This window comes from Pseudophryne corroboree, chromosome 6 (assembly GCF_028390025.1).
Source record: "Pseudophryne corroboree isolate aPseCor3 chromosome 6, aPseCor3.hap2, whole genome shotgun sequence".
NCBI lineage: Eukaryota > Metazoa > Chordata > Amphibia > Anura > Myobatrachidae > Pseudophryne > Pseudophryne corroboree.
In genome coordinates, this window is record NC_086449.1 from 163,062,789 (window position 1) to 163,089,500 (window position 26,712).

At 46.2% G+C, this 26,712-nt stretch overlaps 1 protein-coding gene across 11 annotated transcripts in view; it reads right to left on the reverse strand.

Annotated features, from left to right (window-relative positions):
• The window catches only part of AAK1 (AP2 associated kinase 1), a 221,727-nt gene that overhangs the window by 12,010 nt on the left and 183,005 nt on the right, over positions 1 to 26,712 (reverse strand). For 5 of the 11 annotated variants that reach the window (XM_063932068.1, XM_063932069.1, XM_063932070.1 and 2 more), the window contains 3 exons: positions 25,504 to 25,605; positions 22,611 to 22,721; positions 1,395 to 1,499 (listed from right to left, as the gene is read on the reverse strand). The exons of 2 other annotated variants lie outside the window; for them this stretch is intronic. In XM_063932068.1, the coding sequence (XP_063788138.1) occupies positions 1,395 to 1,499; positions 22,611 to 22,721; positions 25,504 to 25,605 (318 nt within the window). The remainder of the gene's footprint in view (positions 1 to 1,394; positions 1,500 to 22,610; positions 22,722 to 25,503; positions 25,606 to 26,712) is intronic. 4 more of the 11 variants (XM_063932073.1, XM_063932071.1, XM_063932074.1 and 1 more) reach the window with 4 other exon arrangements.

Here is a 26,712-nt window from a genome sequence, read left to right on the forward strand (position 1 = left end):
AGTGCAGTCTATTCTGGCACACAGATGGTTAAGGCATCAACTTGAATCGCCGTATAATGTGTATATTCCATAGCATTGCAATGAGGCCATAACTATCAGCTATAAAAAGGTATGGTAGTGTATTATTACAGAGCATTATACGCTTCAGGCCTTTCCATGCTTTATTGAAACTGTCTGGAACCAATACCTTGTTACTGGTTCTTATATAATGCACATCCATTCTTAATATTGCTTCAGTCTAAATGACTGCATCTACTGTGTCCAAGTATTGTGTCTAGTTTAAATAATGTGGGATTCATGCTATCAGGTGCATGGATGTCATACAGCCAGTAGGCCATTCAGTGCTTTTCATTATCATAAAACATATTTTGGGGGGAGAAACAAACTAAAATCTGAAGTTGATTCAGTATAAAAAAGGCATTTGTAACATCACACGTATTTAGATAATCACTGCCATACTCTGACAGTATGTAAGATGTTTGGATACATTTAAACTCGTTAACTGGGTGTTTAAAGATATGTCTGATATGCAGTGAATAGTTGCTTTAACCTCAAATCACCATACTAAAAGTGTACAAAACGTTTATTCACACTGGAGAGCGTCATGGGGTTAAATTTACTAAGCATAGTTTTTCAAAGATGCTATGTTTCAGCCACTGGATTTAAAGGGGCAATTATATTAAATCCAAAACCAATTTAGTATTTTAATTTTATTGTCCATTTAAATCCAAAGTCTGAAACTGTAGGAGATGCATATGCTTTGAGAACAGACACTTAGTGAATTTACCCTGATTGTGAGGGCTACACAAATAAATTAAGCCACACTGTGTGGAAGATGTAAGGAACAGTGAGGCTCTACTTGTACTAATCTCTGAGTTATCCGGGTAACCTGGGCAGGAAAACTTAGCTTGCATCTCAGAGGTGCGAGTAAAAAGCTAAATTTTCCTACCTTAGTAACCCATTATGTGTGCACATCACGCAAGGGTCCTCACATACATGAATCCGTGTCTCTGTGCTGTCAACAAAACACATTTTTATGTACAGTACATCAGCTTGCCACATGGCAGTCCCCATTGTGGGTGAGCAGTGCTTGTAGTCTTTTTCTGTTTTCCACGTGTGGATGTTACTATAGCTTTTGTTATATAAATCAACTTACATTTTAGTTCTGATGTTTATTAAAATAATAATACCACTCTGTGTGCAGAAGAGTCGGCTGTTTTAACACATATAAAAGACGTACAATTGATTTCAGTTTTAAGCCGGCATTTAACCCCTTAAATGACAGGGGGGGGAAGGGAGGAGGAGGAGGAACCAGCTACGCAATTTGATTGGAAGCGTTTTACACCGTTAAGATCGTCTTTCACCCCACAAGTCATCTTTCTTCACTGTCTTACCTTGGGAATTTTTGGAAACCAGTACTGGAATAGGGTCAAATTCATCATCCGCTCTTTTTTCTGTTTCATCCGGGATATCAAAGCCAGCTAGGAGGTTAGTATCGTCTGCAGCGTGCGGAGGAGAGAGAGAAGCGGGAAGCTCAGACAGCGAAAGAGAGAAGGCTGTTAGCATATTCACACACAGAGCCAAGCAAGGGATAGACGTTGGGGAACACACAAACACTGGGAACGTGCTGAGGAGGGAAGTCTTGCATAACCAGGTACTGTCTTTTTGGCTACCTAACTTGCAAATATCTTAGCATATTTTAGTATTTCTGATGTTTTAATAAAAACCTAAAAATTTGATTGTTAAGGCGTCCTGTCAAAATGTCAGTGTGTGTCGGAAGAGGTGTTCGAAGTGGAGATAACTTTTACGCACAAACACATACATACATGGGGTTTTAACAAAGTCCAGGAGGGAAACATTCTCCAAATGAAGAGAAGCAATAGGATACGAGGACATGCACTGAGACTGGAGGGGGGGGGGGGGGGGGGGGTTCAGGAGAAATATGAAGAAAAATTACTTCACAGAAAGGGTAGTGGACAAGTGGAATAGCCTCCCATCAGAGGTGGTAGAGGCTAAGACAGTAGAGCAATTTAAAACATGCATGGGATAGACATAAGTATATCCTTACAAGGAAATAAGTATCAAATAAGTTTTGAGATAAAAATATGGTTTAAAAAAAGGGCAGACTAGATGGGCCAAGTGGTTCTTATCTGCCGTCAAATTCTATGTTTCTATGTTACATATACACATATACACACACACACACACACACACACACACACACACAGATATTTCTGCATATGCCTTTGGCTGCTGAACACACGAAATTCCTGAGGTTCCGGATCCTGGGACAACACTACATTTGTCTGCCATTCGGTCTAGCAACATACTCAAGAACATTCACCAAGGTGCTAGTTACACTGACAACATATTTGAGAAAATCAGGTGTCAAGTTGTGACCAGATCTGGACGACATCCTGAATTTGGAGAAACCAGAACAGGCCGTGAGAACATCACAAGTGATAACATTTCTGCAGAAATGCGTTTGGTTTGTTTGCCAATCAAAAAGTCAGCTCAATCCTTCACAACAATGTTTCTAGGAGTTATAATAAATACCATATAAAACAAAATGAGCTGGTCAACAGAGAGGCGATTTAAAACACTATACCGGGCACATTCAGTATAGACTCATCAATTGTGTAACTGTAAGGAGATGTCTCCGACCATGATAGATGTATTACTCTGGGCAAGAAAGAACATGTGCATTCTGACGAGAGAATAGCTAATTCCGGGGGGGGATCAGAAATAGACTTCTCTGGATCACATCATTATGTTATCAAGGAACACCGGGAACTCACTGATCTGGTGGCAACAAACACACAAGAGCTGTGCCTATTACACTCAGACTGGCTAACATGAAGAACAGACCCCAGTGCTACAGGATGGGAAACCCATCTCCTCTCAACTGTAGAACAGAGAACAGGGTGTAACAAAGAAAAGAAATGTCACATCAATATAGTGAAAGTGATAGTGATGTGGAAGTCAATTTATCAGTTTCATCTGCATATGACAGAGGAATCAATCAGAATAATGCCCAACAACAGGACAGTGGTGGCCTCCATAAATCACCAAGCGGCACCAGCAGCAAAGCAATGATGAATAGCGCATCAACATTTTTAGCCCGGGAAGTAAGAAAGCATTAGTCGCTTTCAGCATGCCATGTCTCAGGAGAAGAGGATATAGGGGAGGATTATTGGAGCAACAGGCAAGTGATTCCAGGGGAATGGTCTCTGTACCAAGAAGTCTTCCAGCTACTCATACAAAAGGTTTGACCTTATATAATTGGACATTATGGCAACAGCTCAAAATGCAAAAGTACTAATAATCTGCTCTCACTACAAAACCACGGAGATCCCACGCCAATCCCATGGAAATTCCAACTAGCCGAAACATGTCCTCTATTTCCACTTATCACTTGCATTCCAGAAAACACTGTGCTTGTTGCTGAAAAATACTACTGGAAACCATTATCAGAAAGTGGTATTTATGGTCTTACCTTGATAAATCCTTTTTTGTAGTCCATAGGGGACACAGGAGATACTTTATGCTGAGTATTGGTGGCGAGGGAGCAAGCAGGCACCAAAGGGTTACAAGTTTTAACCCGGCATGGCTCAGTCTCCCTCTCCCCTATACCCCACCGCTCCGGCCCGGACCTGCCATATTTGTTAGCAAGCCCAAGGCAGGAGCGGAGAAGAAAGAGGAAGGAAGACCAACATACACACAGAAACAAACTCACAGGAAATAACAGCCACAAACTAACTTGTATAGGAAAAAGATCCCGCAAGTCAGGTGCATCAGGGAGGGCATCCTGTGCCCCCTATTGACTACAAGAACAGGATTTATTAAGGTAAGACCATAAATCCCACTTTCTTGTGCACAGGGGGCACAGGAGAGACTTTATGCTGGGACATCCTAAAGCTGTCTCAAGGGTCAGGACACTCCTGGACTGTACTGAGGACACTACGCCCAAATGCTGTGTCAGGCGACGCTAGAGTATCAAAGGCGCAGAACCTAATAAATGTCTGAGCAGAAGACCATATGGACATCCTAAAGCTGTCTCCTCAAGGGTCGGGACGCTCCTGGACTGTACTGAGGACACTACGCCCAAATGCTGAGTCAGCCGACGCTAGAGTATCAAAGGCGTAGAACCTAATAAATGTCTGAGCAGAAGACCATATGGCCACCTTACAAAGCTGTTCCACAGAGACCCCATGGCTAGCTGCCCAAGAAGCTCCTACTGAACGAGTGTAATGAGCTGTGGCCCCCAAAGGGACACTAAGTTCTGCTACCAAATAGGCCTGACGAATAGTCGACCGAAGCCATCTGGCCAAGGTCTGCTTTGAAGCCAGCCATCCCCGTTTGTGTGAATCACAGAGAACAAATAGGGAATCCAACCTACAACTCTCTTTAGTTCTGGCCACATAAATGTGCAGAGCTCAGACAACTAAGTAGTTTCTACCACGGATCCCTCCATAAATGCAGGGACCATTATCTCATGGTTCACATGAAACCTAGAAACCACCTTGGGAAGGTAGGCCGAACGTGTGCGAAGCACCACCCTGTCTGAATGGAAGACTAATAAGGGCGAACACCAAGATAAGGCACTGAGGTCCGACACCCGCCGAGCCGAGGAAATGGCCAATAGAAAAAGAACGTCTTTCACGTGAGCCACCTGAGATTGATCTCTTCCAAAGGCTCAGAAGGAGGTGACTGGGGAGCCCTAAGAACCAGAGAAAGGTCCCAGGGAGCCCCATCAGAGGTACAAACGGAGGGCGAGGATGCAGCACCACTGCAAGAAGGTCTGAATGTCTGGCAAGGTAGCCAGCCGATGCTGGAAAACGATAGCTATGGATGAAACCTGTACCTTCAGGGGGGAAAGTCGGAGACCCATATCCTGACCCCTCCTGCAGAAAAGCAAGTAGGCGAGACAAACAAAAGGCCCGTGGACTGAACGACCTAGTAGAACACCAGGCAAAGTATATCTTCCAAACTCGGTGGTAAACTGTTCCGAGGAGGGCTTTTTGGCTCTGAGACTGGTTCGAATGACTCCGTTAGAATAACCCTTTTTCCGCAAGACGGATGTTTCAATAGCCACCCCGTCAAAGCTAGATGGTCTAGAGCTGGATGAAGGCATAGGCCCCCGAGAGAAAAGATCCGGTCTCAAAGGTAGACGCAGTGGCGTGTTGATGGAGAGGCTCTGAAGATCTGCATACCACCCTCGACGAGGTCAATCTGGGGCTACCGGAAGCATGGTACCTCCCTCCTTCTTGAACTTGCGGATGACCCGTAGGAGCATCTGGATCGGAGTAAAGATGTACACCAGATGAAACGGGCATGGAGCAGTCAGTGCGTCCACTAAAAACGCCTGTGGGTCTCTTGTACGAGTGCCGTACCTTGGGACCTGGTGGTTGTGATGCGATGCCATCATGTCAATGTCGGGGAGACCCCACCGCTGGACTAGCATCTGAAACACCTCCGGGTGTAAAGTCCACTCACTGAAGTGAATGTCCTGACGACTCAGAAAGTCTGCCTTCCAGTTGAGTTGATGTTCCGCCCAACGCAATATTCTTGTTAGCTCTGTCATTGCACCGCGACTGTGGGTGCCCCACTGAAAATGTATGTAGGCGATCGCTGTCGCATTGTCTGACTGTACTTTCACTGGGCAACCCTGGAGGAGGTACTGTGCTACAGAAAGAGCTCGGAAGATTGCTCTGATCTCTAGTATATTTATGCTTAAGCTGGCTTTCTCAATCTGTCCAGCAGCCCCGGAAAGACTGGTAGTCGCAGACTGCTCCCCACCCCCGACAGCTGGCATCGGTAGTTATCAGTACCCTATTCGGAATCAAGAATGGGCTTTCCTGTGTCAGTTTGGCTCACAAGAGCCACCACACGAGGGAGTGCTGAACCTCTGGAGACAGGGCAATGGTCTGCGCTTTGAAGTGCAGGTAGGATCCATCCCACTGTTTGAGGATCTGTAGTTTTAAGAGACAGGAGTGAAACTGAGCGTATTTCACCATGTCAAATACTGCTACTATTGATCCTAGGAGCCTCATACACACCTGAATGGAGACCCTCCGATGATGAAGAAAAACTTTGATACTGGACTGCAAGGCCAGAACCCTTTCCTGGGGAAGGAAGATCCGCTGAAGGCGAAAAACTAAGAGTGCCCCCAAGTGCAGCATTTCCTGCGAAGGAGCCAGAGATGATTTTCGCCAATTTATCTTCCAGCCATGAGACTGCAAAAGAAACCAACGGTAACGCCTGGAATTGGAAGTTATCCTCCTGGATGGCAAAGCAAAGGAAGCGTTGATGATCTGGACTGATGGGAACATGCAAATATGCATCCTAAATGTCCAAAGATGCCATGAAATCCCCCTTTCCAGTGCTAAAATAATGGCTCAGAGGGACTCCATGAGAAACCTGGGTATTCGAAGATACCCGTTTAGTTTCTTTAGGTTGAGAATGGGTCAGAAGGACCCATCTGGCTTCTGGACTAAAAAGAGGGTGGTATAAAAACCCCAACCCCTCTGAGCCTGTGGCCCAGGGACTATGACACTGGAGGCTAGCAGAGACTGCACTGACTACTGAAGCGCTTCTGCTTTTGCTGTATCCTGTGGGAGTCCTGTGCAAAAGAATCTTCTTGGAGGACGCTTTTGAAATGTCAGTGCATATCCCTGTGAGATGACATTTCTCACCCATGCATCTGTTGTGGTATCTATCCACTTTGAAGCTAAGGACAGAAGTCGGCCTTCTACCCTGGAGTCCCCCAGGAGGAGGCCTGTCGCATCAGGCGGTGGGCTTTTCCGGTTGCTTGGCAGCCGAACGTCTGGTAGCCTAAGGCCATTTCATTTGGGCTTTAAACACCTTGGTAGGAGGCTGATATATAGAGGACGCCTGACCCTTCAATCTGCCATGCGGGCGAATGGAACAAAAAGTAGTTCTAGCCTGAGGAAGCGCAACTGAAGGTAAGAAGGCTGTTTCAGATGCCGCCAGTGTGGCTATTATCTAAATAGCGTATCACCTGCATAAGGAAGTGCTTCAAGAGCTTTTTTGGAATTAGCGTTCGCACACCAAGACCGTAGCCAAAGTGCCCTTCTGGCCGCTACCGAAACCTTGGATGTTAACACTCCAGTATCAATGGCTGCTTGCCCCAGATAGGTACTTGCCTTCTGGATTTTCAAGACATTGGCAAGTAACTCCCTTCTACTCCTTCTGTTTCCTGTTAGTCCACACTCTAATTTTTCTGCCCAATCTCCAATAGCCTTAGCCACCCAGTCCAAGGTCAATGCAGGGCGAGTGATGGCTCTGGTATGAGAATAAGCCGATTTTAAGAAATTCTCCAACTTGCGCCTAGACCTTCTACCTCAGTCCAGGGGCTGTGCCGAGGCCGAAATATCTGCTAAGCGCTGTGCTGACTGCATAAAGAACTGCATCGATGGTGGCTCAGCATAAGACTGCGCCCGGCCCTGCCATGACCAATGGTGCGCTAGGAGCCACAGGTTGAGGCGCATACAGACCATCCACTAACTAGGACATTACCTGCATCAATGTAGAAGCCCAAGCTGTTTCCACAGGGACCTGTGCCACTACAAGTGTCTCTCGCCTTTGAGCCGTGAAACAATGGCAGCACAAGCCATCAGTGTCAGGATCCTGTTGTCAAGGGAAAGAATGCTACAACAATTTCTGCAAGTGTGTGGCACTAGTGCAGTGACCTCCTTGTCAATTCTGACTTCATGCAGCATGTTTCACCACAAAAACTTCACACAGCTGAGAGTGAAGAATCTATAGTGCAAGAATGTATAGCTAACTCAATCTGTAAGAAGTGTGGTAGCTACAACAATATCAATTAGTGCAAAAACACAATAGATATTTCCACTCTATACGGGCTGTTCCTATATAGTGAGTGTCAATAAAAACACAACCCACATGCACACAGAACTCTCAAAGCACTGGAAAAAGTTAGCATCCATACTCTACTGTCCGGCCATGTGAAGCAGGCAAGAGTCTAGCAAAGGACCAGGCTCTAGGAGCAAGATACCGGGGAGAGAAAGCCCTGAGCCTTCCTCTCTGAGCCTAGCTGAAGCAGCATATGTTAAAAATGGCTGCTCAGCATTTAAAACGGTGGAGAAAGAGAGGGAGATGTGGTCACCGTAAGGCAGGCAGTTAAACACAAGCTCCAAGCAATCCACAGGGGCGAGGTAGGTGCTTCAGGCTAGGCTCACCTTCCCCCTCGGGGGCTATTAACCCCCAGGATCCTTGTAGCGGCCTGAAACACGCGCCATGGTGGTCTAGTGATGCAGCGCAGTGCCCTCACCGCACCTGCCTCCCACCGTCTCCCAGAAGCGGGGAGGATGACCGCAAAGTTGCTGCTTCCTGCAAGCAGGGAACCAGTCATTCACCGTCCTGGTGTCCGAATATGGCAGCGGGACCTCCCAGGGGTGTGCGCTTCTGCCGGGAACCCCCGCAGTAGAAGTTACCTGCCACCGCCATGTGTTGAAGTGGCTAAATGGGTCGTCCGGTGGACGCCTGTACCGCCACTCAATAGTTAAAGGGGGAAAAATGTAACCAGGGGCTGTGCAACAGCCCCCCCTGTAAAGGTGCCCACCCCTGCCAGCACCAAACAAAAATAACTGGTGGGTCCGGACCAGAGGGGCGGGGTATTGGGGTGAGGGGGACTGAGGCATGCTGGGTTAAAACGTGTAACCCTTTGGTGCCTGCTTGCTCCCTCACCACCAAATACCCAGCATAAAGCATCTCCTGTGCCCTCTAGTGGACGCACAAGAAATATGTTTTAATACCAATTCTCTAAAAATGGCATGCTCAAATAAAATGTCATAAATGGATACTAAATGGATAAAAAAAAAAAAATCACCCAAGTAAGCACCAGTCTCTCTCAGGAAGCTGCTTGTAACCAGCCTTTATACAGTGCTACACATACAGAATAATATCTTTCTCAATCCAGACAGTCGGTATAGGTGCAATTTGTAACTACTGTCTCTCTGAATTAACTCTGGCTACTTTGTAACAATTCCCCAACATCTCCCCGCCAGCCAATTTCATGGCAAGTGAACTGCTCAGAGATAAAGGAGCATCAGTCAGTAATTAATACTCTCATGGAAGCAAGATAAAAAAACAAATTCTTCAATAGCTTCTTTGTACAAATCCAAGGTGAAGCCAACTGATATTCCACACATCAATGATGTACTTTAAGATGGACAAAGTATGAGTCTTGCTTTATCTTCAATCAAGGTCCGGTATCAGCATTGGACTTTTTTTCTAGGGACCAGGGACAGGCAACTCTCCAGCTGCTGTAGAACTTTACCTCCCAGCATGCTCTGCCACAATTTTGCCTTTAGAGCAACGGTGGGGAACCTTTTTTCTACCAAGGGCCATTTGGATATTTATAAAATCCTTCGGGGGCCATACAAAAATCAACTTAAAAATGACCCTGGCCCAGTAGTTCTGCCCCTTAGAGGTAATGAGTGCGCGCGCCAAAAAATGGGTGTGGCCAATTAAAATGGGACGTGATACACATATGCCCCATATAGTGCAGTGCCAGATACACATGCCAGTGCAGTGCCAGATACACAAATGCCGTCACAGTGCCAGATATACAAATTCCCCCACAGCGCCAGATCCACAAATGCGCCCCCTCCCCCCCCCCACCCCACTGTGCTGCTCACCGCTGCTGCTCCGTCCGGCGGTGTATTTCAGCTGTCGGGTCAGGGCAGGGAAGAGAGCGCGGCTATGTCGGGCACGAGTTCTGATTGGCTCCCGAACCGATGGCAGGTTTGAGATCCTACAAGCTGTAGGATCTCAACCCTGCCACCGGTTCGTGAGCCAATCAGAACTCGCGGATTGACAGCGGCGGCTGCCGGTCCGCAAGCTCTGATTGGCTCACGAATCCTGCTGCCGCCAGACACGTAACTGCGCTCTCCTCCCTGCCATGACAGCTAAGACATGGCGCCGCCAGACTGAACGGCGGCGTGTCTCGCTGACACAAGCGGGTGAGACGGAACAAACGGCTTTGCGGGCCTTATACGGCCCGCAGGCCGGAGGTTCCCCACCACTGTTTAGAGCATGCTAAAACTGTAGCAGAGCATGCTGGTATGTGTAGTTCCACAGCAGCTAGAGTGCCACAGGTTGCTTACCCCTGTTCTTTCAGATGGTTTGTGGTTCCATGAAACCCCAACTTAGTATTTAAAGCACTTAAAGATACACCGCTTAAATGGATGCATGTGGTTCCATTAAGTTAGAGGGCATTGTAGTTTTTCTACTGGCAAATACTTGTACCAGAAGAGTTAGGGAAACACACACAATAAGGTGTTTTAAATATATATGAAGATGAAGTGATCGTCTGAGCCAATTCAACTTTCCTGTCAAACATTGTCTCAACATTTCATATTGACCAGGAAGATGATTCCTTTCTTTCTAAATACTCCATGGAATGTTAAGTTTCCCATGCATGTGGATTTAGTAAGTTTATATGTATCACAGAATGCTGGAACAGTCACTTGAAAACACCAGGAAATAGGAGAAGTGACATTACATACCATCCCAGGAATGAAAAAAAACAAACACTACCTGCTTCTACCTATCAAAAATGGACTTATACTTATTGAAAGAGCTGCCACTGGGTATTTCAACAGAAAGGAATGATTGTTGATTATACAGGTTGAGTATCCCATATCCAAAATGCTTGGGACCAGAGGTATTTTGGATATCGGATTTTTCCGAAATTTGGAATAATTGATTACCATAATGAGTTATCATGCGATGGGACCCAAGTCTAAGCACAGAATGCATTTATGTTTCATATACACCTTATACACACAGCCTGAAAGTAATTTTAGCCAATATGTTTAATAACTTTGTGCATTAAACAAAGTTTGTGTACATACACACAAATCATTTATGTTTCATATACACCTTATACACACAGCCTGAAGGTCATTTAACACAATATTTTTAATACTTTGAGTGTTAAACAAAGTTTGTGTAAATTGAGCCATCAGAAAACAAAGGTTCACTATCTCAGACTCGCTCAGAAAATTCAGTATTTCGGAATATTTGGATATGGGATACCCAACCTGTAATTGCAGTTATGTACTGTACATACCTGAGTAACAGCTGACTAGAATACCTAAAATTCAAATGGTGACTTGAAACTTTGAAAGTAGTAAATAAGCTATCACAGAGATTACACTAACCAGTGTCAAACCTGTGGCCCACTATACTCTTTGGTGAGGGTTGCTTCCAGAGTCGTTTCTAGGCGCAGGCACAGGGTGACGTCAATATTCAGGGTCACAACTGAGCCCCTGATTATGATTGGCCATCTTCCCTGTGAGTGTCTGCCCCCCCCCCCCCCCCCCCACACCCTCCTTGTGATTGGGTTAACGCATCTCCTTCAATTTCCTGGTTTCGCTGTGAGAACCGGGCCTTGTTCGTAATGTTATGCTCAGGGACACTCTAACATTGCATGTAAGGCAAACTGCTCAGGAGAGTACAAGGCTACCAGTACCTCCAGGAAAAGGGTTTTTATCTGGGGGGTGGCCCTATATATAGCACAGCGGAGCCATGACACATGCGTGAGTCGACAGTATAGTAAACAACTACAAGGGTGAGGGATGGCATCCTATACATTTTACAGACCCTCAAATGGCCTCAGGGAGGTGTTAAGTTTGACATGGCTGTCTTACGGGGGGGTACTCACTGAGCGATCGCTGCTTAAAATCTAAGCAATCTGACTAGATTGCTTAGATTTTAAGCAGGATCGCTCTGTGTGTAGCCCCCACAGCGATAGCGATGCGCAGCCCCGCGCATCACCATCGCTGGTGCTAGATTGGCCTGCAGTGCAGGCCAATCTAGCGGGTCGCTCGTGAAATGAGCGCCCCCCCCGTCTCCCCCGCACGCTCAGCACAGATCGCGCTTTGCTGAGCGGAGGGAGAGATGTGTGCAGAGCGGTACGCTCAGCACACATCTCTCCCGCATCGGCTGGTGAGTACCGGCCTTTATGCACTGGAAATAGACATGATAATCTATGGCCCTACATAACAAGGCACCGTCTAAGTGTATGGTTAGAGAAGAACTCTGTGACTGGGTAATGATGTAAACAAATAAAACACGCACAGTAAAATCCTCAATTAAAGTTGTATAAAAACATTGGAAGTAAAAAACTTCAACAGACTACTGTGGTTTATAATGTAAAATATTTTTCTACAGTAGGTAAATGGTCTACACAAGGTGGACTTTCCATCAAAAAAAACATCAGTACAATAAAATAAAAAATCCTGCTGAAAACAAGGTAATTTCCCAAATCTGTGGAAACCTATCCAGTCCTGCATATGTAGGCTTACCATTCTATCCCTTTAAACTAGGACACTAATGAATTACACAGGTTCTGTGGCTGGCTTACTTCAAGCCTGTATGTCAGCTAGTTTTAACCAGCCACAGAACCTGCCTAATCCATGAACATCCCAGTTTAAAGGTATGGTAAGCCTATGTATATGGTAAGTGCAGTATTTTGTAATGTTTGGATGAATCACACTACAAACTTCTGTAGTTACACAATAAAAAAAAACAACAAATGAATATACAGCACTATGACCATATTAAACGAACGTCTAAAATGTGGGTGAAGGTAGTGTAAATCCAGAGAAACGGGCCCTCGAGAAGCTGTAAGGATGATAGAAAAATCCGGGCAAATTGTAAAATCAGGGTATGTTTTTTTAAAAAAAAAATAGGATTTTGATACCTACCGGTAAATCCTTTTCTCTTAGTCCGTAGAGGATGCTGGGGTCACCATTAGAACCATGGGGTATAGACGGGATCCGCAGGAGACATGGGCACTTTAAGACTTTCAAAGGGTGTGAACAGGCTCCTCCCTCTATGCCCCACCTCCAGACTCCAGTTATAGGAACTGTGCCCAGGGAGACGGACATTTCGAGGAAAGGATTTATTGTTAAACCAAAGTGAGCACTTTTCCAGCTCACACCTCCAGTATGCCTCAGAACGTGGCATTCAACAGAATACAAGCCAACGGCATGAACAATTGCAGCAACATGCTGATCAGAACCGTCACACAACAAGTGTGTAACCACAATTAATAACTGCAGATACCGTACGCACTGGGAAGGGCGCCCAGCATCCTCTATGGACTAAGAGAAAAGGAGTTAACGGTAGGTATTAAAATCCTATTTTCTCATACGTCCTAGAGGATGCTGGGGTCACCATTAGAACCATGAGATTATACCAAAGCTCTAGAACGGGCGGGAGAGTGCGGACGACTCTGCAGCACCGAATAACCAAACTTGAGGTCATCATCGGCCAAGGTATCAAATGTGCAAACTTAGCAAAAGTGTTTGCTAAATAGCTGCTCGGCAAAGTAGCTACTTTGCCGAGATCCCCCCGGGCAGCCGCCCAGGACGAGCCCACCTTTCTAGTAGAATGGGCCTTCATCTATTTCGGTAACGGCAATCCTGCCGTGGAATGAGCGTGCTGAAACATACCAGATATCCAGCGCGCAATGATCTGATTGGAAGCAGGACACCCAATCTTGATGGGAGCATACAGGACAAAAAGAGCCTTTGTTTTCCTAATCTGAGCCGTTCTGGCGACATAAATCCTCAAAGCTCTGACCACATCCAGAGACTTTGACTCAAGGAAGGCGTCAGTGGCCACAAGCACCACAATAGGTTGGTTCATGTGGAAAGATGAAACCACCTGCGGCAGAAATTGTTGACGTGTCCTCAATTCTGCTCTACCTTCATGGAAGATCAAATAAGGGCTCTTGTGAAACAAGGCCGCTAACTCCGACACCCGCCTTGCAGAGGCCAAGGCCAACAGGACGACCACTTTCCAAGTGAGGAATTTCAACTCCACCTTCTGTAAAGGTTCAAACCAATGTGATTGAAGAACTGCAATCCACATTAAGACCCTATGGTGCCACTGGAGGCACAAAAGGAGGTTGAATGTGCAACACGCCTTTCACGAAAGACTGAACTTCCGGAAGGGATGCCAATTGTTTCTGAAAGAATACCGATAAGGCTGAAATCTGTACCTTAATTGAGCCCAATTTTAGGCCCGCATCCACAACCCGCTTGTAGAAAATGGAGAAAATGTCTTAGCTGAAACTCTTATGTAGGAGTCTTCTTGGATTCACATCAAGAAACATATTTTCTCCAAATATGGTGGTAATGTTTAGACGTTACCCCTTTTCTAGCCTGAATAAGTGCGGGAATGAATTCACTGGTAATACCCTTACAGGCTAGGAGTTGGCGTCCAACCGCCATTCCGTCAAACGCAGTCGCGGTAAGACATGATACCCACATGGCCCAACGTAGCTTCCTGCATACGATCCGCTGGATTTGTGACAGGGCCCCGTGCAGAGCAGGGGGTGACTCCCACTTTATTCTGTCCGCGGCGGGAAATGAATAAATAACCGGAATCCTCTTGGGGATTTGAAACCATCTTGTCAGGGCTGAACCAGACTTTCTCAAACAGAGCGTTCAGCACATGAGTTGGAGGAATGTTACTATATATATATATATATATATATATATATATATATATATATATATATACACGAAGCAAAAAATAAGAATTTACTTACCGATAATTCTATTTCTCGTAGTCCGTAGTGGATGCTGGGACTCCGTCAGGACCATGGGGAATAGCGGCTCCGCAGGAGACTGGGCACAAAAGTAAAAGCTTTAGGACTACCTGGTGTGCACTGGCTCCTCCCCCTATGACCCTCCTCCAAGCCTCAGTTAGGATACTGTGCCCGGACGAGCGTACACAATAAGGAAGGATTTTGAATCCCGGGTAAGACTCATACCAGCCACACCAATCACACCATATAACTTGTGATCTAAACCCAGTTAACAGTATGATAACATGAGGAGCCTCCAGAACAGATGGCTCACTACAACAAAAACCCGAATTTTTTGGCAACAATAACTATGTACAAGTATTGCAGACAATCCGCACTTGGGATGGGCGCCCAGCATCCACTACGGACTACGAGAAATAGAATTATCGGTAAGTAAATTCTTATTTTCTCTGACGTCCTTGTGGATGCTGGGACTCCGTCAGGACCATGGGGATTATACCAAAGCTCCCAAACGGGCGGGAGAGTGCGGATGACTCTGCAGCACCGAATGAGAGAACTCCAGGTCCTCCTTAGCCAGGGTATCAAATTTGTAGAATTTTACAAACGTGTTTTCCCCTGACCACGTAGCTGCTCGGCAAAGTTGTAAAGCCGAGACCCCTCGGGCAGCCGCCCAAGATGAGCCCACCTTCCTTGTGGAATGGGTATTGACAGATTTTGGCTGTGGCAGGCCTGCCACAGAATGTGCAAGCTGATTGTACTACAAATCCAACGAGCAATAGTCTGCTTAGAAGCAGGAGCACCCAGCTTGTTGGGTGCATACAATATAAACAGCGAGTCAGATTTTCTGACTCCAGCCGTCCTGGAAACATATATTTTCAGGGCCCTGACTACATCCAGTAACTTGGAATCCTCCAAGTCCCCCGTAGCCGCAGGCACCACAATAGGTTGGTTTAGGTGAAACGCTGAAACCACCTTAGGGAGAAATTGAGGGCGAGTCCTCAATTCTGCCCTATCCGAATGAAAAATCAGGTAAGGGCTTTTATAGGATAAAGCCGCCAATTCTGATACGCGCCTGGCTGAAGCCAGGGCCAACAGCATTACCACTTTCCATGTGAGATATTTTAAATCCACTGTGGCAAGTGGTTCGAACCAATGAGATTTTAGGAATCCCAAAACCACATTGAGATCCCAGGGTGCCACTGGAGGCACAAAGGGCGGCTGTATATGCAGTACCCCCTTTACAAAAGTCTGGACTTCAGGAACTGAAGCCAATTCTTTCTGGAAGAAAATCGACAAGGCCGAAATTTGAACCTTAATGGATCCTAATTTTAGGCCCATGGACAGTCCTGTTTGCAGGAAATGCAGGAAACGACCTAGTTGAAATTCCTCTGTCGGGGCCTTCCCGGCCTCGCACCACGCAACATATTTCCTCCAAATACGGTGATAATGTTGTGCAGTTACATCCTTCCTGGCTTTGATCAGGGTAGGAATGACTTCATCTGGAATGCCTTTTTACTTCAGGATCCGGCGTTCAACCGCCATGCCGTCAAACGCAGCCGCGGTAAGTCTTGGAACAGACAGGGTCCTTGCTGAAGCAGGTCCCTTCTTAGAGGTAGAGGCCACGGATCCTCCGTGAGCATCTCTTGAAGTTCCGGGTACCAAGTCCTTCTTGGCCAATCCGGAGCCACGAGTATGGAATCTTCGTAAGAAGCCACCATTTTTCCCAGGACCCTTGTGCATTGATGCACTGACACTTGGCCTGGTTTTAGGAGGTTCCTGACTAGCTCGGATAACTCCCTGGCTTTCTCCTCCGGGAGAAACACCTTTTTCTGGACTGTGTCCAGAATCATCCCTAGGAACAACAGACGTGTCGTCGGAATCAGCTGCGATTTTGGAATATTTAGAATCCACCCGTGCTGTCGTAGCACTACTTGAGATAGTGCTACTCCGACCTCTAACTGTTCCCTGGACCTTGCCCTTATCAGGAGATCGTCCAAGTAAGGGATAATTAAGACGCCTTTTCTTCGAAGAAGAATCATCATTTCGGCCATTACCTTGGTAAAGACCCGGGGTGCCGTGGACAATCCAAACGGCAGCGTCTGAAACTGATAATGACAGTTCTGTACCACAAACCTGAGGTACCCTTGGTGAGAAGGGCAAATTGGGACATGGAGGTAAGCATCCTTGATGTCCAGAGACACCATATAGTCCCCTTCTTCCAGGTTCGCTATCACTGCTCTGAGTGACTCCATCTTGAATTTGAACCTTTGTATGTAAGTGTTCAAGGATTTCAGATTTAGAATAGGTCTCACCGAGCCGTCCGGCTTCGGTACCACAAACAGCGTGGAATAATACCCCTTTCCCTGTTGTAGGAGGGGTACCTTGATTATCACCTGCTGGGAATACAGCTTGTGAATGGCTTCCAATACCGCCTCCCTGTCGGAGGGAGACGTTGGTAAAGCAGACTTCAGGAACCGGCGAGGGGGAGACGTCTCGAATTCCAATTTGTACCCCTGAGATACTACCTGCAGGATCCAGGGGTCCACTTGCGAGTGAGCCCACTGCGCGCTGAAATTCTTGAGACGGCCCCCCACCGTGCCTGAGTCCGCTTGTAAGGCCCCAGCGTCATGCTGAGGACTTGGCAGAAGCGGGGGAGGGCTTCTGTTCCTGGGAAGAGGCTGCCTGATGCAGTCTTTTTCCCCTTCCTCTGCCCCGGGGCAGAAATGAGTGGCCTTTTGCCCGCTTGCCCTTATGGGGACGAAAGGACTGAGCCTGAAAAGACGGTGTTTTTTTCTGCTGAGAGGTGACCTGGGGTAAAAAGGTGGATTTCCCAGCCGTTGCCGTGGCCTCCAGGTCCGATAGACCAACCCCAAATAACTCCTCCCCTTTATACGGCAATACTTCCATATGCCGTTTGGAATCCGCATCACCTGACCACTGTCGCGTCCATAACCCTCTTCTGGCAGAAATGGACAGCGCACTTACTCTTGATGCCAGAGTGCAAATATCCCTCTGTGCATCTCGCATATATAGAAATGCATCCTTTAAATGCTCTATAGTCAATAATATACTGTCCCTATCCAGGGTATCAATATTTTCAGTCAGGGAATCCGACCAAGCCACCCCAGCACTGCACATCCAGGCTGAGGCGATTGCTGGTCGCAGAATAACACCAGTATGTGTGTATATACTTTTTAGGATATTTTCCAGCTTCCTATCAGCTGGTTCCTTGAGGGCGGCCGTATCAGGAGACGGTAACGCCACTTGTTTTGATAAGCGTGTGAGCGCTTTATCTACCCTAGGGGGTGTTTCCCAACGCGCCCTAACCTCTGGCGGGAAAGGGTATAATGCCAATAATTTTTTAGAAATTATCAGTTTTTTATCGGGGGAAACCCACGCTTCATCACACACCTCATTTAATTCATCTGATTCAGGAAAAACTACGGGTAGTTTTTTCACACCCCACATAATACCCTTTTTTGTGGTACTTGTAGTATCAGAAATGTTCAAAACCTCCTTCATTGCCGTGATCATGTAACGTGTGGCCCTACTGGAAATCACGTTTGTTTCCTCACCGTCGACACTGGAGTCAGTGTCCGTGTCTGGGTCTGTGTCGACCATCTGAGGTAACGGGCGCTTTAGAGCCCCTGACGGTGTTTGAGACGCCTGGACCGGTACTAACTGATTTGCCGGCTGTCTCATGTCATCAACAGTCTTTTGTAAAGTGCTGACGCTATCACGTAATTCCTTCCATAAGACCATCCAGTCAGGTGTCGACTCCCTAGGGGGTGACATCACTATTACAGGCAATTGCTCCGCCTCCACACCATTTTCCTCCTCATACATGTCGACACAAACGTACCGACACACAGCACACACACAGGGAATGCTCTGATAGAGGACAGGACCCCACTAGCCCTTTGGGGAGACAGAGGGAGAGTTTGCCAGCACACACCAGAGCGCTATATATAATGTATAGGGACAACCTTATATAAGTGTTTCTCCCTGATATAGCTGCTGTATAGATTCTTATGCCAATTTAGTGCCCCCCCTCTCTTGTTTTACCCTGTTTCTGTAGTGCAGGACTGCAGGGGAGAGTCAGGGAGACGTCCTTCCAGCGGTGCTGTGAGGGAAAATGGCGCTTGTGTGCTGAGGAGATAGGCTCCGCCCCCTTCTCGGCGGCCTTTCTCCCGCTTTTTTAAGGAAAACTGGCAGGGGTTAAATGCATCCATATAGCCCAGGAGCTATATGTGATGTATTTTTCGCCATCCAAGGTGTTTTTATTGCGTCTCAGGGCGCCCCCCCCCCCCAGCGCCCTGCACCCTCAGTGACCGGAGTGTGAAGTGTGCTGAGAGCAATGGCGCACAGCTGCGGTGCTGTGCACTACCTTATTGAAGACAGGACGTCTTCTGCCGCCGATTTTCCGGACCTCTTCTGTTTTCTGGCTCTGTAAGGGGGCCGGCGGCGCGGCTCTGGGACCTATCCATGGCTGGGCCTGTGATCTGTCCCTCTGGAGCTAATGTCCAGTAGCCTAAGAAGCCCAATCCACTCTGCACGCAGGTGAGTTCGCTTCTTCTCCCCTTAGTCCCTCGATGCAGTGAGCCTGTTGCCAGCAGGACTCACTGAAAATAAAAAACCTAACTTAAACTTTTTCACTAAGCAGCTCAGGAGAGCCACCTAGTGTGCACCCTTCTCGTTCGGGCACAAAAATCTAACTGAGGCTTGGAGGAGGGTCATAGGGGGAGGAGCCAGTGCACACCAGGTAGTCCTAAAGCTTTTACTTTTGTGCCCAGTCTCCTGCGGAGCCGCTATTCCCCATGGTCCTGACGGAGTCCCAGCATCCACAAGGACGTCAGAGAAATGGCGGCACTCCCAGTCTTTCTTTGGTAGAAAATTAAGTGTTTTCTACCAAAGAAAGACTGGGAGTGCCGCCATTTTTGCTTCGTGTATTGGAGATTTCCTCATGGAGGGCACCCCAAGTAAGTATAACAGATGCCAATCAGTGAGTGCCGGGTGATTTGGAATATATATATATATATATATATATATATATATATATATTATACACATAGATCCCTTTGTTAGGAACAGCAGGGTCCTCAGGGACGTTAATACGTCCTTAATATCCACAATCATGTACTGAATGCTCTTTTCCAATATTGGATCTAATCAGGAAACATTATGGTCGACATAGGAATCCATTTCCGTGTCGGTATCAGTAGTAACTGGGCAAAATAACATTTGTGCGACCCCGAGGGGCATGAGGGAAAAGAAGCATAGATTCTCTCCACATCTGTGTCCAGGACACAGATTTATTCTGATATGAATCACATTATCAATCAAACTTACACCCAGTCAGTTAACAGTGGTGCCGACAGGGTCACCACCACATGTCTGCGTCCCCAATATAGTTTCTTCTCGGGAAAAACATTCAGCCACCGACATGTTGACCCACACGTACCAATCACCCACAGACACACCGGCTTATGGGGGACAGACCGCTTTCATTATATATATATATATATATATATATATATATATACACACACATACATACACACAGTAAATCTGTCAGAGGGACACAGAGGATTTTTCAGCTCACAACCCAGCGCCAAAAGTACACAGTCTGGGAAATAATAAATTCTATAGTGACAGACTTGTAGCGCTTTTAGATTAATATCAAGCACCCAAATTGCTGCACCCCCTCCCCCCCCCCCTCCCGTTTTGCACCCTGATCTTGTTAGCAGTGAAGGAAGGACCAGCGTCTCTCTGAGGAGAAAATATGGCGCCGAGCAGTGTGCTGGTGAGGTGAGGAAGAAGCCCCGCCGCCGTAATGGCGCGCTTCTGTTCCACTCAGAAATAAATTAATTAATCACGCTGGCGGGGTAAGGACAGTGCCTAGGCACTAATGCCCGCTTTTGCCAGCCTTATTGTGAGGAATTTATGCTGCCCAGGGCGCCCCCTGCAGTGCTTTGTTTGTGTGGGAGCATGGCGCAGCGTTCCGCTCGCTGTGAGGTACCTCATAATGCCATCACCGGAGAAGAAGTCTTCTTTTCTTCTGCTACTCACCTGTCTTCTGGCTCTGTAAGGGGGTGACGGCAGGCTGCGGGAGAGTGAGCATCTAGGCGTACCCAGCGATCATCACCCTCAGGAGCTAATGGTGTCCTGTAGCCAGAAGCAGAGCCACTGAACTCACTAGAAATTGGTCATACTTCTCTCTCCTAAGTCCCACGAAGCAGAGAGACTGTTGCCAGCAGCCTCCCTGAAAATAAAAAACCTAACATAAGTCTTTTCAGAGAAACTCAGTAGAGCTCCCCTGTAGTGCAACCAGTCTGCCTGGGCACAATTCTAAAACTGGAGTCTGGAGGAGGGGCATAGAGGGAGGAGCCAGTTCCCACCCTTTGAAAGTCTTAAAGTGCCCATGTCTCCTGCGGATCCCGTCTATACCCCATGGTTCTAATGGTGACCCCAGCATCCTCTAGGACGTATGAGAAAGTGGGTTACAAATATTTTAGGGTACATAAAGACTGTGCGATCTAGCACACTTCAATTCACATCCCTGCACATATATTTACATATTTTGTTGTACATATCAGGGGTCTCAAATCCAATCCTCCAGTACCAGCAACAGGCCATGCGCTTTGTGGATGTCTTTACTCATGCACAGTCGAGTTCATCTATTTTGCTGGTTCTGTAATTATCCCACCTGCTTCCAGAGACAGAAATCCTTAAACTATGGCCTGCTGGGAAAACCTGAGGATTAAGTTTGAGAACCACTGGTGTATAATATATTTTATGATAATTAAAAAAATGTGAATGCAGCGACTGTGCATGGGTACCCAGACGAAACAGAACAAAACAAATCACACGCCACTGAACATGCCTAAAATCGTTAAAAAACTCCATGTATCAGTTTTACATGTCAGTCTTTGTTGGCCAGGAAAAGCCGTAATGGCTTCTCTCCGCTGTGTCTACAGGAAGCAGAGGTTTCTGGTAATGGAAACAGTCAGCATTTATAATGGGAGACAGGTAATACAGGTTACGTATCTATAGAATCTTCAGTTATCAACAGGCAACATCCAATAAGCGGTAAAATGAAGTAAGTACTCTCCCATGTAACGAGAACTCCTCCCGCTACCAGGGAATGACAGGAAAGTGCTGTTCACACTTCACGTTTGCATATAGAAATATCTGCAGTCTTTATTTCACCTTGGAGGATGTTTGCTGGCTGATAACTAGTAAAGGGTGGACAAGGACCCAAAAAACAGTCTGTGTCTGGTATAACCCATATGAATCCAGGACTACACTAGCTTCATTAATTCATGTTACGTTGGGCACTGGCCGGGCCCTCTTTACTCCTGTGCTTTTCCGTCCCTCACTTATACTTTCATCATCTTCCCACTGCCAACAATGGCACCTATCCTTTGAGTTTGGCAGCTCCGCTGCTCATTAGGATTTTATGACTGCTGCTGCAGCAGCAATGCTTATACACCTTGTCCATGTTGTGTACTGTAAGGCACTTTTGTCTTGATTTGTTCATCCTGTTTCTGTCTTTGTGCTGTGTCAGGTGCTGCTGACCCCTTGTGGCGCATACAAATAAAGGATAATGATAATAACAACACTGGTAGTCTGCACACACTATCTGCTGCAATCACAGCATGAACAATTTTGGTTTAGATATTTCATAGTTTGTATGTAGCGATGCTGGTTTTTAGTGAATTGGTCCATATTAACATGGACATCCCACAAACTTCAGCTTTGATGCTGTAATGGGCTTTTTCATAACAGAACTATTAACTACCAGTGATTCAGTATTTAGAAACGTGTGGGTAACGTACATTTCATGTACTTTTATAAAATCTTGGTTCGATAAACAGGTTTAATGATGCTATACAGACCGGTCCTACAAATATAGACCTCACCCACACAGACAGATGAATGGTTGGAGGAATGAACTGAACAAACACAGAGTGGGCTTTGTAGCTACCCTTCGTATTACCTGAAGATGCTTGAGCAGAGAGAGTTACAGGTGCAAACTCGTCGAGAAGGTCAGCCGCTGGGTTAGACAGAATAGAGAGGTCGAGCAGAGAGTCCTCCCCGGTAAGGGAGTCTGGAGATCCAAGGGTGCAGCGTTAAAAAGATGGCATAGTGTTAGTACAAAAGAGCATGTATCGGTCCATGTATTCACAATGCCGTAGGCCTTCACCATAGACCTGCTGCAATATATCACTAGCCAAGGCGTATAATGTAGAACGATGGAATCACCGTGGAAATGTCAAGACCTGCAATTATCCTTATACATTTTTATGATGCAATAAGAAAACATCAAATGACAGAAGAATCAACCAGATTGTACCTATTTTACAGGTTGGATAAATAAAACCCCACAATCATAAAATCTAATCAAACGTAGCTCTAGTATAGAGAGAGGATCCTGCTGATATTACTAGGAATGGTAACAAATCTGCAGCAAAATTCAAGTTATCACACACCAGCACCAGAACAGTACAATGTACACTTAGAAATTCGGTAAGCTATATTAACAGAAATTCAGTAATATACATCATTAGAAATTAGCGTTATGTTTCCTTTACAGAGAAATTAATTGTGGAAACACACATACAACAGGGAATTATTTAAGCTCATTGATACAAGACTGAGAGATGCTTTGTTCAAGTAATTAAAAAGCCAAAATGAGCTGTTTGGTATGTTACCTATAGGGGTTCACTATGGTATGCCGGCGGTCGGGCTCACGGCGACCAGCATACCGGCGCCGGGAGCCCGACAGCTGGCTTACCGACAGTGTGGCGAGCGCAAATGAGCTCCTTGCGGGCTCGCTACGCGCGCCACGCTATTTTATTCTCCCTGCAGGGGGTCGTGGACCCGCACGAGGGAGAATAAGTGTCGGTATGCCGGCTGTCGGGATCCCGGCGCCGGTATACTGTGCGCCGGGATCCCGTCAGTCGGCATACTGAAGACCACCCACCCATAGAGATCAGAGAGTGACTCCTGTTAGTGCTGCTACAAGAAATCCATCATGCAGATATGGAGTAGCGCAGTCCCTCTTACTTTAACTGTATTTAAAGAGATGTTTTTCTTAGATACATGGGAGAGTTCTGTTAAATTGAGAATAGGTGACTCACTCCTACACACTCGGTGCTACAGCTACAGGCAATACTCTCACAATCCCCCGAATATCCTGGATTCTTGACTAACTAATGGCTATTCCGTTCCCCACCTAACAGGTGCGGGGTCCAACCCCTTGACTCTCAGCATAACTTTCTTTTTTCCTTATTTTTGATTTGTGTTTATTAGTTTGTATCCGGCTAACTCATGTCTCTAAGTCTGGGACACAGGCAAGATTTGCTGTATCGGAACAAAAAATAGTGCATATAGCCTAGTGTGTATCCCCGATTGCGGGCTCTCGCGGGTCACATGCAACATCTTCTGGTTGGCTGTGCTGCATGAAGGATGAAACGAGATAGTGCTCCGTCGTTCATTACATGGGGCAGTGTGTACAGGGATGGTCAGAGATGAAAGGAAATTGATCCAGACATCGGCACGATTGTAGTGTGTACCTGGCCTAACAATTACTCCATGTTATTTTTGTTATTATGTTGGACTTGTTCACCATTTCAGGTTAATATTTTGGGCATATTGTAATCCTGGTTTCTTACTGGGTGTAATACTCTACATTTTTGTCTCACTGACATCTTTATCGTCCTTGTGATGTAACACATGTGCTTCAATAAAAAAATTATATAAAAAAACATTTTATTGCAGTGGTTCTCAGACTGTGTGCCGTGGCACCCTGGGGTGCCTCAGGACACTTGCAGGGGTGCCCTGGGTTGGTGGTCCAAGAACAGTTAAAATGATTTACGATCAAAGTAATAGGCAAAACCAGTGCCGGTGTCTGCCAATCATAAAATATGTGGACAAACAGAAGCAAATCCTGTCCCTCACCACACAATTAAACCTAAGGATGACATATAAACACAATTTACTTAATTTAATATTTCTTTGTAAATTTCTCAATTAGAATCTTTTGGCCTAGGGATGCCGTGAAAAAAATTCTGATACTCTAGTGCGCCATGATTCAAAAAAGTTTGGGAACCACTGCTCTATTGTTTAACAACAAAATACACCCTGCAATGAGCTCTGTTCTCTTGGCGCCTTTAGACAAAAACGCAATTGTCAATAACTAGGCTCTCACCCATATTAATAAATACTGGCATGGAGGTAATTATGGTCCTTCATGCAGAATAATAAAAACAACAAGATGGATGTATAAGCTTTGCCTCATACAGAGCTGCATTTGCCTGATAATCTGTGGCTTCCAATTTACCTCACATCAGGATACTACCCATGTCTTAACATAATCACACAAGTGGACAGGTCACTGCCCCCCAACAGGATCAGCACATTCATCTGCTGAAATCCACTGTGCTGCTGTAAACTGTGCATGATCTGCTTGGGTACAGGCTATTCCATCTGCTCCAGGTCACCCCTGTTCTATCAGACATAGAAAGAACCAGAGAATTCTCTCCCCACCAAAAACCCCCAAAAACAAACAGCTGTTGGCATATGAAACTGGGCAGGTAGAATGCTGCCATATCCACCACCAAAGCAAGGTCTCCTCCGCAGTCTCCAGTGCACAGGCTGTATCGGTATGCTTTGCCGTTGGTCATTTTCCAACAGATGCTAGAGCAAGACATCAACGTCCAAGAAGACTGCTTACAGCTCACTTCCAATGGTCACTGTTCTATACCCTATAGATGTTCTTAAGCTGATCTTACATAGCAGTCATATTTCAAACCTAGGAAAAATGTTACACAGTATTCCCCGTCATGGAGAAGACGCAGTTGTGTACAGAAATTTCCACCACCACCAACCTGTGCGATTTGAAGCGATGGAGTCGGCCTGGGACATGAGGCGCTGAGGCATCGGAGGCTCCAGCCCAGGAATTAGGCTCTCCACCACAGGCTCAGCTTTCCCTTGTGCGGTGAAGAAAGATGGAAGCAGAGGCGGCCAAGTAGTGCCAGAGATGATGGGAGTAGGAGACCAGACAGAAACGGAGGAAAACAGAATTGAGATACATAAGAAAAGTCTAAGAGGTGTAGAGGAGCAGTGTCAATAGAAAACGTACACTGGGTGCAATAAGCAGTGTGTTACTTGCATCTTCATATAACAACGTTTTCTCCCTTGCTGTACATCTTAGGCTACCGTTGGCTCTTCAGCTTATATAGCTCACATTAAGGCCCCCATTTATCAAGACTTGGAGAGTGATAAATATGACAGTGATAAAGTACCAGTCTATCAGCCCCTAATTGTAATTTTTCAGGATGTAGTTATGTGACCGACGGTCTCCACAATACCTCACCATACAATCCCGACAGTCGGCATGCCGACTAAAAGGGACTATTCCCACTCGTGGGTGTCTATAACATCCATAGAGTGGGATCAGAACCTGTGGCGAGCGTCACTGAGCCCGCAAGGGGCTTTGTTGCACTCGTGCCCCCCCTTTCCTTCCTCCCAGCATTCTGCCACCAGGATCCCGGCCGCCGGTACCACATACCCAACACCATTTTTCAAATACAGCCTGTGGAAGTTAGGAGTTGATTGGTTAGTACTTCATCACCGTGCTATTTATCACTCTCCAAGACTTGATAAATGGGGGCCTATACAGTGGGGTAAAAAAGTATTTGGACAGCCACCGATTGTGCAAGTTGGCCCACTTAAAAAGATGAGAGAGGTCTGTAATTTCCATCATAGGTACACTTCAACTGTGAGACAGAATCTGAAAAAAAACCTAGGAAATCGCACTGTATGATTTTTAAACGATTTACTTGTATATTCTTGCGGAAAATAAATATGTGGACAACCAAAAAGTTTAACTCAATACTTTGTAATACAACCTCGGTTGGCAATTACAGAGGTCAAACGTTTCCTGTAGTTCTTGACCAAGTTTGCACACACTGTAGCATGTATTTTGGCCCACTCTTCCATGCAGATCTTTGGGGCTGTCACCGGGCAACACGGACTTTCAACTCCCTCCACAGATTTTCTATTGGGTTGAGGTCTGGAGACTGGCTAGGCCACTC